The 14996-nt window shown below is 42.0% G+C and overlaps 1 protein-coding gene across 2 annotated transcripts; it reads left to right on the top strand.

Annotated features, from left to right (window-relative positions):
- Positions 1 to 953: 953 nt before the first annotated feature.
- On the top strand, positions 954 to 14350 carry rbl1 (retinoblastoma-like 1 (p107)). Of its 2 annotated transcripts, none has more exons than XM_026307744.1 (22): positions 954 to 1235; positions 3096 to 3229; positions 3912 to 4115; positions 4256 to 4320; positions 4817 to 4945; positions 5734 to 5897; positions 6014 to 6078; positions 6527 to 6701; positions 6857 to 7023; positions 7153 to 7265; positions 7392 to 7495; positions 8239 to 8376; positions 8538 to 8702; positions 8868 to 9012; positions 9096 to 9314; positions 9647 to 9834; positions 9949 to 10125; positions 10286 to 10357; positions 10719 to 10797; positions 11316 to 11464; positions 11563 to 11727; positions 12534 to 14350. In XM_026307744.1, the coding sequence occupies exons 1-22, from the start codon at positions 1074 to 1076 to the stop codon at positions 12726 to 12728; spliced, it is 3174 nt and encodes a 1057-aa protein (XP_026163529.1). In that variant the 5' UTR covers positions 954 to 1073; the 3' UTR covers positions 12729 to 14350. The 2 variants fall into 2 exon arrangements, with proteins under 2 accessions (XP_026163529.1, XP_026163528.1); XM_026307743.1 differs by having other exon boundaries at positions 10719 to 10806.
- Positions 14351 to 14996: the final 646 nt, after the last annotated feature.

Below are 14996 nucleotides of genomic sequence, written 5' to 3'. Positions count from 1 at the left end.
ATTTAGTCTTCCAAATCATTTTGGGGATGTCCTGTTAGAGGTGTGTTGTCATTTGATGACATTTTTTGACTCATGTAGTTTTATTTGTTTACCTAGACCTAGTCAGCTCAGATGTTCACTGCTTGTTTTCTTTTACACCAAAGGACTTTAGTGAATATGTACTTAGCATATCAGATAAACTAGTGTGTACTCTTAATCTACTGAGTTGATCATCAGGTTTAAGTCTGTGTCATTTTTCTGCTCTTGCCTTTGAAAATAAAAAGAACAAAGAAACCCTGGAATGTTTCTGTGCTTTTTTTAAAAATCTATTTTAGAGCTTTGAGGCCATAATGAAGCCCAGTTGCATAATTACAAAAAAAACCCCAAAACAAATATGTATTGTCAGCTTGATGAATGAGTCCAGCTTTCCTTATCTTTTGGTTCTGGTTTTGGTCTCCACTACCTCCAGTGGGGAAACCTGCAGATTCTGGTGTCTGCTGTTTCCACCTGGGCAGGTAGAGGACAAATGGCACCTCAGAGATGTTTCCTGCTGTTTCTGAAAACAATACAAGTGTTAAGAATTAATCAAAACAGTAAAACCTGTGCTGCACAGCTAAACAATGATGTGATAAGTTTCTGGTTGGTTCCTGCTAACCTTTTCTTGTAACTACAGGTTGCCAACTGTATAATGTTGGTTAGATTACTTACATATTCAAATATTTTATTATAAAACTTAGTAAAATTTGATTTACTATGTAATTTTTTGTACATTAAACTGAAAAGCAGAAAAAAGGCGCGCTTTACAGTAACGTAACGTGAGGGAGTGGTTGCTTAGTAACCGCTAGCTGGAAGCAGCACGTGGGCGGGGAAAGGGGGAGGGGCGAATGAAGTCATGACCCACCCTGTTCTAGCCTCTGATTGGTCACCGCTCTGCAGTTTTCCCGCCAACGCGATGCATTGTGGGGTCCTTGAGCGGAAGTGTGTTTGACGGTGTTGTTTACATTCGCACGGCGGGTCGTCGTGTTTCGGTGTTCAGGAATTAACTCTGGGGGGTTTTAAAACTCGGCTCAAACTGCAACTGTAAGCTCGGACGGATGCGGGGCGAAGAGTCGTCGGATTCGGAGTCGGGGAGGATGGAGGAGAGTTCAGTCCGGAGGAGTTTGGAGACGTTGTGTCAGGAGCTAAACATGGACGAGCAGACGGCGACTGAAGCCATGGAGAACTTCACTGCCATATGGAATACATACACACTGGAGGTAAATACCGTCCTCAGGGGCTGTTTAACCTCACGACCTGCGGTTACACTTGACATTTGCCAAAGTGCATTAAGTTTCTTCTCGTTTTCTGACAGTTTATAGGACTAACTGAACTTCAGCACAGTGTCTGGGAGTTAAAGGGCTTCAGCCATTCTTTTCTTTAGTCAGTGTGTCTAATAGGTTGTGATTACCCCCCAAAAAATATTAATTTATGTAGTTACTGTTGTTCTGTAATATACATTTATTACACATTATTATTACTATTATTCTTATAATGAACAGTCAGAAAAACAAGCATTTATTAAAATAATTGAATAGTTGAAGTTTTTGGTTTAAGAAAATAAAATGTTTAAAGACGACCCACAATATCATCATCACGTTAATCACCAATTAAAAACTACAATTTGTTTCAAACCTAAAATAAAATCAAGATAAACTTGATATTTACAGCCCTGTTGAAATTGAACTGCAGCCTTTTACATTAATGATTAATTTGTCTAAGAGAAGGGTCTCTGCTTTACAAATAATGTGAGTCTAAGCAGATTTTGTACTGTACTACTTAGTTGTGTGACTGTGTGACTGACATGTTATGACAGGACACTCTGACTGTATGTCTTCACCCTATGAGACAGGCCTTGGCCCAATCTTTTGTCATCATCCTCATCATCATTTTCAAACACAGGGATCAAACTGAGCTTAAAGCCACAACATTAATTATGAATTTGCTCCGCAGTGGGAGAGAAGAGGGACAAGCCTTAATGTGTCACGCGGCTTAATTTATTGACAACTGCTTTGGTTCTGTGTTGTTTTACAAGAGCTAGATTACTCACAACAGCCCATTTTTCACTGTTGGCGGAATGAGAAAAGCATTTCATTGAGAGCATGTTAATAGATTCATAACTCTTCTGAAACCAATATCTGATGTTTTCAGAAGCTACAGAAATTCGTCATTTTAACAAGTTTGATAATCTAATAATCATTTTTTTAAAACAAAAAATGACTAACATTTGCTGGGTCTGGCTTTTGGATGGAGTGAATCATTTAATTGAGAAAAAGACCTGTTTAACTGCTAGTTATCGTTTCTGTAGAGAAAGAGTTTTAGTGCAGGTCAGATACGATACTAGTCATCTAGTTCATTGTAATTAAGGGATTTTAAAAGAAGATAAAAATTTTGACTTTGTGTGAGGCTGCAAATAATTGAGATTTATTTTGATTATGGATCCACCTCTAATCAGTCATCTCTCTGTTTACTGAACTGTTGTCCAATAACTGTGATAAAGGCTCATCACTATTTCTGTATTCATGACTTATTCAGAGTAACAGTCTAAAACTCATATGCTCATAGCCACAAAAAAAAAAAAAAAAACGCCAAAAACTCACAATTGACAATCTGGTCAACATAAACATTGGGCATTTTTGCTTGAAAGGTGACTCCAAGGATTGAAAGGTGATCAGTAATGGACTGTTAAAATTGATCGTTTCAGTAAAATGATGCTGGCTTGATTTTGTCTTGTCTTTTAAAACTGATACCAAAGAGAGATTATATACTTTGCAGTCTAAGACGTTGAATGTTTAAGATTTTGATTGTGCTGAGTCAATTGGCTCTTCAGCAGCCTTGTTTAAAAATACCCAGCTGTGTTCTCTGTGGTTACAAAAATCTAAAAAGTTCAACCAGAGACGTTATTTTGGGATGTAGAAACCCCTGAGAGCGAAACAAACCTTCCCACACATCGCTGGAGAGTTTAACTACACATGTAGTTGTTTTTTTCTGCTTGTGTTCTGCTGCTGAAAATAATGTATATTATGTTGTGTGTTTTCCTGTGGTGGTAGTTTAAATGATGTGTTGCTGTGTCTCCACAGGGAGAGGTGGTGCACTGGCTGGCCTGTTCTCTGTATGCAGCCTGCAGGAAGGGCTCCACGCCCACAGTGGGCAAAGGCCTGATGGAGGGAAACTGTGTCTCTCTCACCAGGATCCTCCGCTCCTCCAAACTCAGGTCAGTCACTGTCGGGTCTTCTGCATCTGCCAGTCTGAGACAGTATTAAAGATAAAGTATAAGCTGATAGAAGGCATCTGGTAAATCACAAGGCATATCATATATACAATGAAAAGTGGCTTTTCTAATGTTAGATGACTGATGAGGAAGTGAACTAAAAGCACGTTTGGGTTTCTACTACATTAAAGTAAAATTCAAACTGTAAAATCCTCCAACAAACTGCTGCATAAGCTACAAAGTGTTTAACTCAAGCTGAATTATCAAAACGATAAGAAATACTGAAAGTCATGTAAACACTGTTTTCAGAGCATGCTGACATCTACATGGACCCTGCAGGACAGATGACAAAATTTCCATTGTACAGTTTTCAGAGGAAACAACACAGATCCTCTCTTAATTATAATTTTCTTCTGATAATTTAAATAATGCTAAATTTAATAACTTTAAATGAGAATAACTGCTGTAACAATTTAATTTCCCCTTGGAGATTAATAAAGTTCTTTTTCTTCTTCTTCTTCTTCTTAAATAGCAGTTTAATTTTGATTAACAATGAGAAAATGCAGAAAAGCATTTTAACGGTTTGAAGTGAGATTCTCTGAAGCCTCTGTTCAACTGGATTGTTTATGTTTGGGGTTGTGGCTTCTGTATGTTGCTCCTCACACTTCTCTCCCTGTCCTCCCAGTCTGATCCAGTTCTTCTCAAAAATGAAGAAGTGGGCCGACATGTCCAACCTGTCTCAGGACTTCAGGCTACGCATGGAACGACTGGAGCGCAACTTTGAGGTTTCCACAGTGATCTTCCGCAAGTTTGAGCCCATCTTCATGGACATGTTTCAGAACCCACAGGGAGGCGAGCCGCCCCGGCAGCCACGTAGCAGAAAACACAGGCACGATACGTGTTTATACATTGTTATTGTGTTTGTCAGATCCAGTATTTCTTTAATTTTTCTGACCACCCATGTTGCCAGCCCTACAGCAGGGAACACAATCACAGAATAACCATATGTGTGTCTCTCTGGCTCTGCAGGCGGCTTCCTTGTCACATCAGTGATTTGTTCAAGTTCTGCTGGACTCTGTTTGTCTACACCAAAGGTACCCAGAATCTAAACCAGATCTCTGAGCAGCTGGAAACGCTGAAGTGTAGACTTTTAAAATGCTCTGAAAAAGTCTCTGCTGTGGCAGGCAGTCTGCAGGTCTTTAGAAGCATTCAGTTCACTTTCCTCAAAAAGCCTTTGAAGGTTTTTCCATCATGCCTTCATATTTTGTCAGTATGGATTTACAGCAGTTGTTAAATTGCGTTCGACATAGGATTAAACAATTCTTAAAGTTTTGAATTTAATTTGGTGAGTTTTGGTGTTACAGAAACCAACGTTCATTTTCAAGTGACCTTTAATTCGTTAAAACGGTGTTAGAATACAGGTTTCCTTTTGTGAAACAGATGTGTTGTTTGTTGACCTGTCCAGGGTGGACCCCTGCCTTCCACCCGAGAGAGAGCTGGGATAGGCTCCAGCAGATCCCCGTGACCCTGATTCAGGATAAAGCGGGTATAGATAATGGATGGATGGATGTGATGTTTGTCTCTCTCCAGGTAACTTCCGTATGATCGGCGATGACCTGGTAAACTCGTACCACCTGCTCCTGTGCAGTCTGGACCTGGTGTTTGGCAACGCACTGCTCTGTGCCAACAGGAAGGACCTGATCAATCCAGCGTTTAGAGGTGAGAAGCTCTGTGTGTGTGTGTGTGTGTGTGTGTGTGTCTGGGTGTAAAGGGGAAAAAACAAATGTTTACATCGCTGCATTTATTCGAATTTTGTTTTGTGTTTCTGTGAACAAATGTCAAGTGTATGTAGCAGTACATGCACAGAGTTCGGTCCAGCTTCTTTTATTTTTTGTGTAAACTTCTTTTTCAACTCACATAGAGACTGTGTTTACATAACATGCTCTAGTTACCCAAGTGGGTTGAATGTGGTACACTTACGTGTGTGGTCCTAAAGGAACATAACTGCGTTAATTGTTTCCTCTTGATTCAACTCCTATTCTCAATCTGAACCTGGTGAACTGGATTTTAAAATGTGCGATTTCTAAATCAGTTGCTGCACTGCAGAGCAACAAATAAACAGCCTTTTCAACTACCACATGTGTAGCCATGGTGACTGTACACACCAAAGACTGCTAGACAAAATGCATCCCATAAATGAGATTAAAATAACTAAGATTTCAGAACACAGACTGGAGACAGTATTCTCTGTTCTGAACAGTTCTCAGCCAGCTGTGAACTACATCTGTGGCGCATGACGAAATCCAACCATCCATCATCTACCACTTATCCTGGAACATCCAGGGTGGTGAGGGGCTGGAGCCAATCCCAGCTGACACTGTGCTGACACAGAGACAGACTCACATTCACACCAATGGACAGTTTAGAGTCACCAACCAATCTAACCTGTGTTTGGACTGTGGGAGAATCATAAGAATCCCTTTTTAAACATGCACATACGTTATTAGGTCTGCCTGCTACGTACCGCGCTGACGGGCATGTTTCACCCGATGAGCCTCATCCGTGTGTGTTGGAGAGGCTGTGTGAGCTGCATGATGGGCTGGTGGTGGAGGCCAAAGGCATTAAACAGCACTACTTCAAACCCTACATACAGAAACTATTCCAGAGACAGGTACAGTCACTCAGATTCATCGTCAAACTATTATTCAAACTTATATAAACTCAGTTTATATAAAGCAGATTTTCACCCATCTGTGGCTTGTAAACTCATCCCTTCTCCCCAATCAGATCCTGAAAGGCAATGAGGAGCATTTGACAGAAATGCTGGACCCTCTGAACTTCATTGATAACAAGTAAGGCCATCTGAACACACGTCCGAGGTCACTGTGATAGAAAACAACTTATCCTTTTCCTCTTTAACACCAGCTAGATTTGCATTGTGCAACTGACGTTTCAGATGATGAGCAAAAGAAAAATCAACACCTCATTGCTCCACACACATTTTCACCTTTTCCCTGCAAGTGATGATTGATGTTTGAGTGACAAGCATCACATACAGTATCATTTTGTCTTTCTGTCCAACTTTTCCACCTCAGGCCTGTGTACACAACATTTTTGTAATAAGGTTTTATAAATGCTTCTGATTGCTCTGTTTTTCCTTTATGCACAACTTTTAACCTCCTGTCTCTTTCTTTCCCTGACTTCATTTTTAACAGATGAAAGTTTTGTATGTATTTGTAGTTTTCAGAGTCTGTAGTGTTAGACTGAACATCTGTCTGCGTGTGTGTTTGTGACCTACAGTAAAGCCATAAACAGGGAGTATGAGGAGTATGTATTGACGGTGGGAGATTTTGATGAACGGGTGTTTCTGGGAGTCGATGCTGACGAGGAAATTGGGACTCCGAGGAAGATCATTCAGGAAGCATCTGTCAGTCAGACAGTGGCTCAGAAACAGCTGCAACAGCATGTAGAGAAGGTTAGCACACACACACACACACACACACACACAGTAATGTGCACATACATAGATACATACAAAGACATATTTCAAGACAGAGAAAATGAGCTGCAACACGACAAAAAAGGAAACACTCACCAGCATAGAGTAAAAATCTGAATCTTTTTCTGCAGTCTGGGTCTCTGGCGCCCTCCACCCCTCTGACAGGACGAGTCTACCTGAAGGAGAAGGAGCTGCTCGTCACCCCCGTGTCCTCAGCGACCCAGAGCGTCAGCCGGCTACAGGGCATGGTGGCCCGCTTACGGGCGGCCCCCAGCGACCAGCTGATGCAGATCTTCAAGTCAGTTTCTCCTTTTGTCTCTTCCTTCTGCTTCTTACCTGCGTGTTGACGTGAGACCGGGACAAAGCAGATCGATGTGGATTCTGTGCCCCCTCCATACTAACAGTGTGTCCTGTGCCCTTGTTACAGGTCATGCTCCAGAGATCCCACAGAGTCTATACTGGCCAGAGTCAAGACGCTGGGCCAAGCCTTCAAAGAACAATACACCAATGACTCTGAGGACACACCTGGCTCTCATATAGGTACAGCACAGTCTTATTAATTACAAGATGTTCAATGCATCTTTATTTCCTTATTGAAAACCTCAGAAAAAGTGTACGACACTTTGTCACACCATAATTTACTCTCTGTTGTTACTTTTTTTTTAGATTTTGCAGAAAACCGCCTGAAGTTGGCTGAGATTCTCTACTACAAGGTCCTGGAGAATGTCATGGTTCAGGAGACCAAACGGCTGCACGGCAAAGACATGAGTGTAAGCAGCTGCCACAGTGGGTTTTATTTTGTTTTTATAACAGCAGTGTGATGATTTCAGAAGGTTGGTACTTATTGGTGCTTCAGCAGATGAATCTGCAGCTCCCCATAGCTTTATGGACCTTTATTGTGAGTCTCAGCTCATTGTTTACTTTCCTGTTCTGGTTCCTTGTCAGTGCTCTCGTAGCCTGGTTCTGAGCCTCAGTGTTTCAGCAGCTGTCTCCAGAGCTGCAGCTGTAAAAAAAAAAAAGCCACCGTCCTCTACCTGCTTAGCAACAAACAGCAGCTGGTGAACATAGTGGAGCATTTAGCAGCTAAAGAGCCAGAGATTTCCCTCAGGAGGTGGTGGAGACCAAACCCAGAGCCCAAACTGAGGGCTGAGACTCAGTAGGTGGACACAGACAATGGTCCACATAGATCAGCATGTTGTTCTGGTCAAGTTCCCATATGAGGTTAAAAGGTGATGATATGTCTCTGTTGTGATCACGACTTATTTCATTTTCATTCATTTTGACTTCTGCCCAGTCAGTCACTGTGGGTTTAAAGTGAATTTAATAATTTAATGTCAATTCTTAAATAACAACAAATAACATAAGACTGGAATGTAAAAATCAAAGGTCTACTCCTGTTTTAAGCTTTTCTGTCCTCCTCCTTTCTGTCCTTACTTTGTTGTCTTCACATGATAAGAGGTCTTTTTTAATTTAGTAAAAATTAGTGTGTGTGTGTGTGTGTGTGTGTTGTTAGGTGTTGCTGGAGCAGGATATCTTCCACTCCTCCCTGATGGCGTGTTGTCTGGAAGTGGTGTTGTTCTCCTACAGCTCCCCAAGGACGTTCCCCTGGATCATCAATGTCTTTAAACTGGCCCCATTCTACTTCTTCAAGGTAACACACACTCAACGAGATTTTTTTTTTTTGTTTTTGCATTAAAAGAGGTATTTATCACAGAAGACAGGAATTTTATTCCATTAAACCAGACCTGTGATTCCTAAGTGATATTTCCAAGGTGTGTCTGATATACCTACATTATGTCTGTGTGTACGCAGGTGATCGAGGTGTTTATCCGCTCAGAGGAAGGTCTGTCCAGAGACATGGTCAAGCACCTGAATTCGATCGAGGAGCAGGTTCTGGAGAGCAGAGCGTGGACTACAGACTCTGTCCTCTGGAGTGCCTTGCAAGCTGCTGGGAACAAAGTGCCCACAGTGGAGGAGGTCAGCAGGACACACGCTCTGAAACACACACAATATATTGTGACTAACAAGTAGCTCACAGTCTACAGCTCCAGTTTCTCTTTTCCTTTCAGCTACTTTGTTTTTCTGTCCCTCTTCATCCTCTCCTGTTCTTCTCATCGACTCTTTTCACTCCGCTCTCTCCAGGTGAATTTTTCTTCCAGCCTCGACACAGGTTCTGCTTCTGGTTCCACCAGTGCGGGTCAGTCCCACCTGCCTTTGGTTGCCCTATCCCCCATCATCCACCCTCGCATCAAGGAGTTCAGATCAGGTCTGGGCAGTGCACGTAAAGGTGGGTGTTCTGGTGCATCAGTCTCTGTGTTTGGAGATTTATTCTGTGGATGCAGCTGATGTTTCTGTCCTTTGCTCTTCCAGAGGTGCCTCCCTCTCCACTGTCAGTCCATGACAGGTACAGCTCCCCCACGGCCGGCAGCGCTAAACGCCGTCTGTTTGGCGACGACCCTCCGGCCCCGACATCAGGGCTGACCCCCAGTATGAGCCCGATCTCATCTCCGGCCAAAAGGCTGACGTTTGGCTCAAGCAGCACCCTGAAGATCGGCAGCCAGACCACTGTCCTGAATATCCCACTGCAAAGTAAATCACACATACACACACACACAGATACATTTACACAGATTGACCTGCAATTACAGAAGCATGCACATTAATCAACGAATACAAATACTCTTTACCTCTGTAGTCCACAGGGTACATGGAACACAAAACTGATTCAATCTAAATTCTGTGGTATTAAAATGATCCTAAAACCTCTTGACTTGCACGTTGACCCACTGGTCATGTTGGTTCCCTGCTCTGGTGCTACACAGTAAATCCAGCTGCAGCAGGTGGAGGGTTGTCTGTGCTGAAACAAACACACGTTGGTTTTGTTCACTACTTACTGTGTGTTTGTGTGTGAACGTCCGCAGGTGTGAATAGTGACCAAACTATTACGCTGATCCCGGTCCAGCCATTTGACTCCTCCGGTGCTGTCACCGCTCAGTTCCTGCTCACCGCCTCCCCGAGCCGTGCCGCCTCCGCACCCATGCCCTCTGACCCCCACACAGGAAATGGGCGGCCGCGACGCACCGGGTCTGTCGCTCTGTTCTTCAGGAAGGTATGAACCAGTGTAGTATAGTTGATTTGTGCCTCCATTAAAAAAAACACTGGTGAGCTTCCACTTGTTGTGTTTCAGTCTTCTGACCCACCTGACCTCTCTCTCTGCTTCCAGGTGTACCACCTGGCCAGTGTACGTCTGAGAGACCTGTGCGCAAGACTGGACATCTCTTCAGAGCTGCGTGGGAAAATCTGGACGTGTTTTGAACACTGTGTGGTCCACTGCACAGATATGATGAAGGACCGACACCTCGACCAGCTGCTGCTCTGTAGCATTTACATCATATCCAAAGTGAGAAAACGTGTCACATGTAATTAAAAAAAACTTGGCTCCTATTGTTTTGTTTCTGGAAGCGGCTGTGAACAGTTTGAGCCACAGCAAATCTGACACTTGATTCACAAAATCCTTAACGTTGCTGCCCTACTCTTCCACATCTTTTTTCCTTCTTTAGATCACTAAAGAGACACACACCTTCCAGGACATCATGAAGTGTTATCGCAGCCAACCACAGGCCAGCAGCCATGTGAGACACACACACACACGTGTTTGTCTTTCTGTCTTTTCAGGGACACTCATTGACACCCTACACCTTAATGATCACAAATCAATCTCTAACCTCAACCCTCATTCTAACCCCAGCTTAAAACGGATTCTAACCTAAACCCTAAAACCAGGTCTTAACCCTCAAACAGGAGCCTGGACAAACGAGGACCAGCCAAAATGTCCTCAAAATGGTCCTCACAAAGATAGTACTAATTATTGTAGCTTTGTTTGACTAGATTTAAATAGACTATATGGAGGTAGCTTCATACAAAGTAAAACTGAAGTAGGACATTTCTTTTGTGTGTGTGTGTGTGTGTGTGTGTGTGTGTGTGTGTCTGTAGGTTTATCGTAGCGTCTTACTGCGTCACTCTCCCAAAGAGCCCGTGGCTGATGAAAACATGGAGGTGGATCCAGTTTCAGGTGCTGAATGTAAGATCAGACAGACGCTTCATAAACACTCAGACATGATGAGCTGGTTTAAGCAGAAGAACAGATTTGTTTAAAAAAACTGCAGTTTCCTCAGCTCTTCACAAAAAATTATTTGCCTTTAATACTGTTGTTTTTAAAATGGTAAAGCTATTTTCTTTTTGGTTCTGCAGTTGAAGAACTTTTGTCATGAAACACAAACTTTTGTTTTTCTTAGTAAAATTTACTTTCACCATTATTTGGTCTATAAACACCAGAAAACTTAAACAAATTATTGTGTCCCAGTTCAAAACCTGAAGCAGGTTTTCTGTTTTTGGGGGTTTTTATTTTATTTTATTATGATTTTATTTTTTTTATGTTATTATTTATTTTTTATTTTTTATATTTTGTATTTTGCGTTTTTGTATTTAGATTGAGGTAGTGAAAATAAAAAGCTAAACATTACAAATGTTTGAATGTTAGTTTTATAAATTGTCTGGCTTGTTTTATAAATTACTTGTGTGCTTCTTTAGCTGCAGAGAAAACTAATCAGGTCTCAGGAACCTCAAGCTTCAAACAGTCAGCGGAGGAGGAACGTGGTGACCTCATCCAGTTTTACAACACCGTCTTCGTCCTGAAGATGAAAAGCTTTGCACTGAGATATGCCACCCATGACAACAGGGTATGATGTGCTCACAGCAGAAAACTAAGCCACTATCGTGAATTTATCACTTTTCACTGAATGACTGGAAACATAATTTGACGGTTCTCGTCCTCCAGGCGGACGCTCCTCCTCTGTCCCCATTCCCATTGGTCCGGGCTCAGCCGCTCTCTCCACGTCGAATCTCCCAGAGACATTCGCTGTACGTCTCCCCCCACAAGAACTCTGCAGGCTGCCTCACGCCAAACTCCTACACCTACAGGATCAACAGCAGCCCGTCCAAGGCAAGAACACACATGTTGATACAGAGTTTGGTGCAAACTGCTTTGTTTGTGTTTGACAAAATGATGGTTGCCCTTCACTAGTCCAGACTTTTGGACCTGATCTGAAATGGATCAGTGGAAAACCCACTCGCCTGTCCTTTCATGTTCCGGTGAGACAGTGATACAGAAGTCCAGCTGTAAGAACAGATTTAGCTGTTTGAAGCTCATTAGATGTCAACATGCAGCAGAGTCTGGATTGGACAAGTCTGGAAAGTTCCCTCAGCAGCATCTGTGTGATGGTTTCGGTGTAAACAGCAGAAATACAACGCTCACTAATTAACCAGCCAGGATTCACGTCAGACGACAGAGACAAAATGTTCGTGGAGGGAAGATGCTTCTTTTTAACGGCAACAAGAGGTCAAGCAGCTGAATCAGTGTCAGTAGAGGTTTGGTTTCACTGATCAGTTTGTGACTGAGACTGAATTAATTCATGTCCTTTTCTTGGTCACTTATGTTGATTTTTATTCTTTATTCTAAAACTGTAAAGGATTTTCATCCTCAAATGTTCATTTTTAAAAGTCTTGTTTTCAATGTTTATTTCTGTCTTTTGGTTTCATTGAACACTGAAAGTATCTTTAGGTTTCTGGACTTTTGCTTAAACAGCATTTGCTTTGGGCTTTGAATTTTTTTTTTTTTTTTTTTTTAGTTTTTTGACATTTCACAGACTAAATGATGAATCAAAACTAACTGGTATGTTATTCAATAATGCAAAGGATTTTTAGCAGCTGTTCCATCTGCACTTCTAACACTCTGCTGCTTCCCTGCAGGAGTTATCAGACATCAACCGCATGATCAGACAGGGCTGTGTGAGCAGAAAGCGGGCCTTCACCATGGAGGGGGATGTAATGATGTCATCAGCATGCGACTCCCCCAACAAAAGGGCATGTCCAGAGAACAGCAGCAGTCCAGATGTGCTGCTGAAGCGTCTGCAGGACGTCGTGTCTGAGCGGCAGAGTCACTGAACAAACACCCGATAGCAGGAAAAATGAAAGGATTTTAGTTAAAAAGCTTCCAGCTACATGTGGAGACGTGTTTGTATTTTCCAGGAAGCTGACGCTCATTCATCTTTGACCATATACAATATGACCTGAGGGTCATATGACCAAATAACGGCTGACCTGATTCCTGCCTTGGTCTAAGCCAAAGCAGTGACTGCTTCCACATGTAGTGGTCACAACCACAAAACTCTGACTTTTAGATCTATGCTAATATCTGAATGTGATATTCAGGCCACACCACACCAGAGCAGAGAAAGGTCACTTTTTTTTCTCTTTTCTTTTTTTTTTTTCCTCCCCCCAGGTAACCCAGGTGGACTGTGGCCAAACATCTTCATCTTCAGCTGTTTGACTTGTTAAAATTCATATCTTTTCAGAGCGACTCCATTTAAAAACATGTTTGCAATGTGGGATTAAAGTCTCTTGTTCTGAAGAGACAAATGCAACAATTCACAGCAGTTTTAACGTTGCACTGTTGCTGTGACTCACAGGTAACCTCAGGTTACAGCGTCAGCAGGTTTTTCAGACTGTTGAGTTCAGAAGGAAACTGAAAGCTGCAGCTCAGCCTTAATCCATGAGGTGTTAATTCAGCTGTGTCATTGCTACTAAGGTTTAGCTACTGATGATGATGATGATGATGGTGATGATGACTGCATTAGACCCACCTGCTAGTATAACACAGTCCAGTTCAGTGCCACCTCACTACATTGACCCTGACAACAGCTGTTGTACTGGTTTGCATTAAATTTCACAGGTGTACCTAATAAAGTGGTCAGTAAGTGAATCTGAGGCTACAGCACTCAGAGTGAGACAGCTTGGGGGTTTTTCCTGAGGATCTCTGTAAGTCGTCTGTCTGATTCTCATTTTATTGTGCAGCAGAAGGTTTATTATGTTTTGTAGTTCAACATTCTGCACTTCAGTTCAAAATTTACTGAAAAAAAGATTTGAACTTTACAATGGTCCAGTCTGTTAATTTGTATATGTAAGTTCCTTTGTTAGGATGTGACAAATCAAGTGCTGTTGGACACTCTCCAGTATGAAACACGTTCCTCACCACAGTATCTGCACAGGTCTTTACTGTTCATAGAGAAACTTTTATTCTTTTAATTGGTTCCTCTGTTTCCTTTAATCTCTACTTCTTGTGGTTCTAAACCATTTAATGTTGTAATAATATTAACAGGTAACTAACTGAGCTTGACTGATGCAGTATTTTTGTGGCCTAGTGTGTAGTATCTACACTCATGTTTGGATGAATTTAACATTTTATTGTGTCCTCACCTCAAAATCAGTCTTTGTAACTTTAAACAAAATGATTTGTTTTGTTCAGCTCAGTTCACTAAAAGCACATTTGCAGGACAAGGAGTCCGACGTCTAACCGCTTGTTGTAAAATAGAAGTTAAGTGTAGTAAGTACAGATTTTGCTCCAGGAAGCCTTGAAATACAATAATGGATGATAATCTGGAAGCAGAACAAGTTTGTGTCACTCTGGTGTTTGCTGTTCTGTGTTTCTACGTTCACTTCAAACAAAAGTTGTATTTTCTACAAAAGCCAAAAGTTTTGTAAAATAAATCTTCCTCTGAGCATTCTTAGCTTCTGAGTTTAACTCCTCTTCAAAGACGTGCTCTGTGAATATGGGAGCACATAAATCTGAAACGGGTCATCAGATGATTGAAGGATAAGAAGAAAAGATCTGTTCCCCTGAGAGCGAACTTCAGGCTCTAATCATGTTTGTTTTTTAGAAGTGTGTGTGCGTGTGCGTGCATGCGTGCGCGCAAAGGGGCTGCAGTCAGTGTGTTTATAATAAGGTGCAAGGTGTTTCTGATAGTGATGAACCTGCAGCTCCTCTCAGCTTTAAGCACCTGTATATAGAGTTTCAGCCCATTGTGTCTTAATGTCTTTTGTTTCTGGCCGCAACATTAACTTAAATCCAGTTTCTGCTCTTGTTTTGACTCCTGAGGGAAATCTCTGGCTCTTTAGCTGCTAACTGCTCCAATATATTCACCAGCTCATCTATTACTCTGTGTCTGTTTGCTGCTGAGCAGGTAGAGGTCATTGGCTTTTTACAGCTGCTGAAACACTGAGGCCCAGAGCCATGTCCTGTCCTGGTGGGAAGGCTAAAACAGTCACTTTATGGGCTGTAAAATCCAACAAAGAGCTGAAAGACACAGAAATGAAGAGTTGGCTGATAATTTCCTGAGGTTTCATCCCTTTCACATGGAAAACTGTCAGTTCATA

This window comes from Mastacembelus armatus, chromosome 5 (assembly GCF_900324485.2).
Source record: "Mastacembelus armatus chromosome 5, fMasArm1.2, whole genome shotgun sequence".
In the NCBI taxonomy this organism is placed as follows: domain Eukaryota; kingdom Metazoa; phylum Chordata; class Actinopteri; order Synbranchiformes; family Mastacembelidae; genus Mastacembelus; species Mastacembelus armatus.
The sequence above is the reverse complement of the archived record's forward strand: the minus strand, read 5'-3'. Positions and strand labels throughout refer to the sequence as shown.

What these genes read in the sequence shown, in the direction of transcription:
- rbl1 (XM_026307743.1), top strand. Translation starts at nt 1,074, where the DNA reads ATGCGGGGCGAAGAGTCGTCGGATTCGGAGTCGGGGAGGATGGAGGAG. An exon ending in AGAAACTATTCCAGAGACAG is followed by an intron (nt 5,898 to 6,013) that starts GTACAGTCACTC and finishes CTCCCCAATCAG; the next exon opens with ATCCTGAAAGGCAATGAGGA. An exon ending in TGCAACAGCATGTAGAGAAG is followed by an intron (nt 6,702 to 6,856) that starts GTTAGCACACAC and finishes CTTTTTCTGCAG; the next exon opens with TCTGGGTCTCTGGCGCCCTC.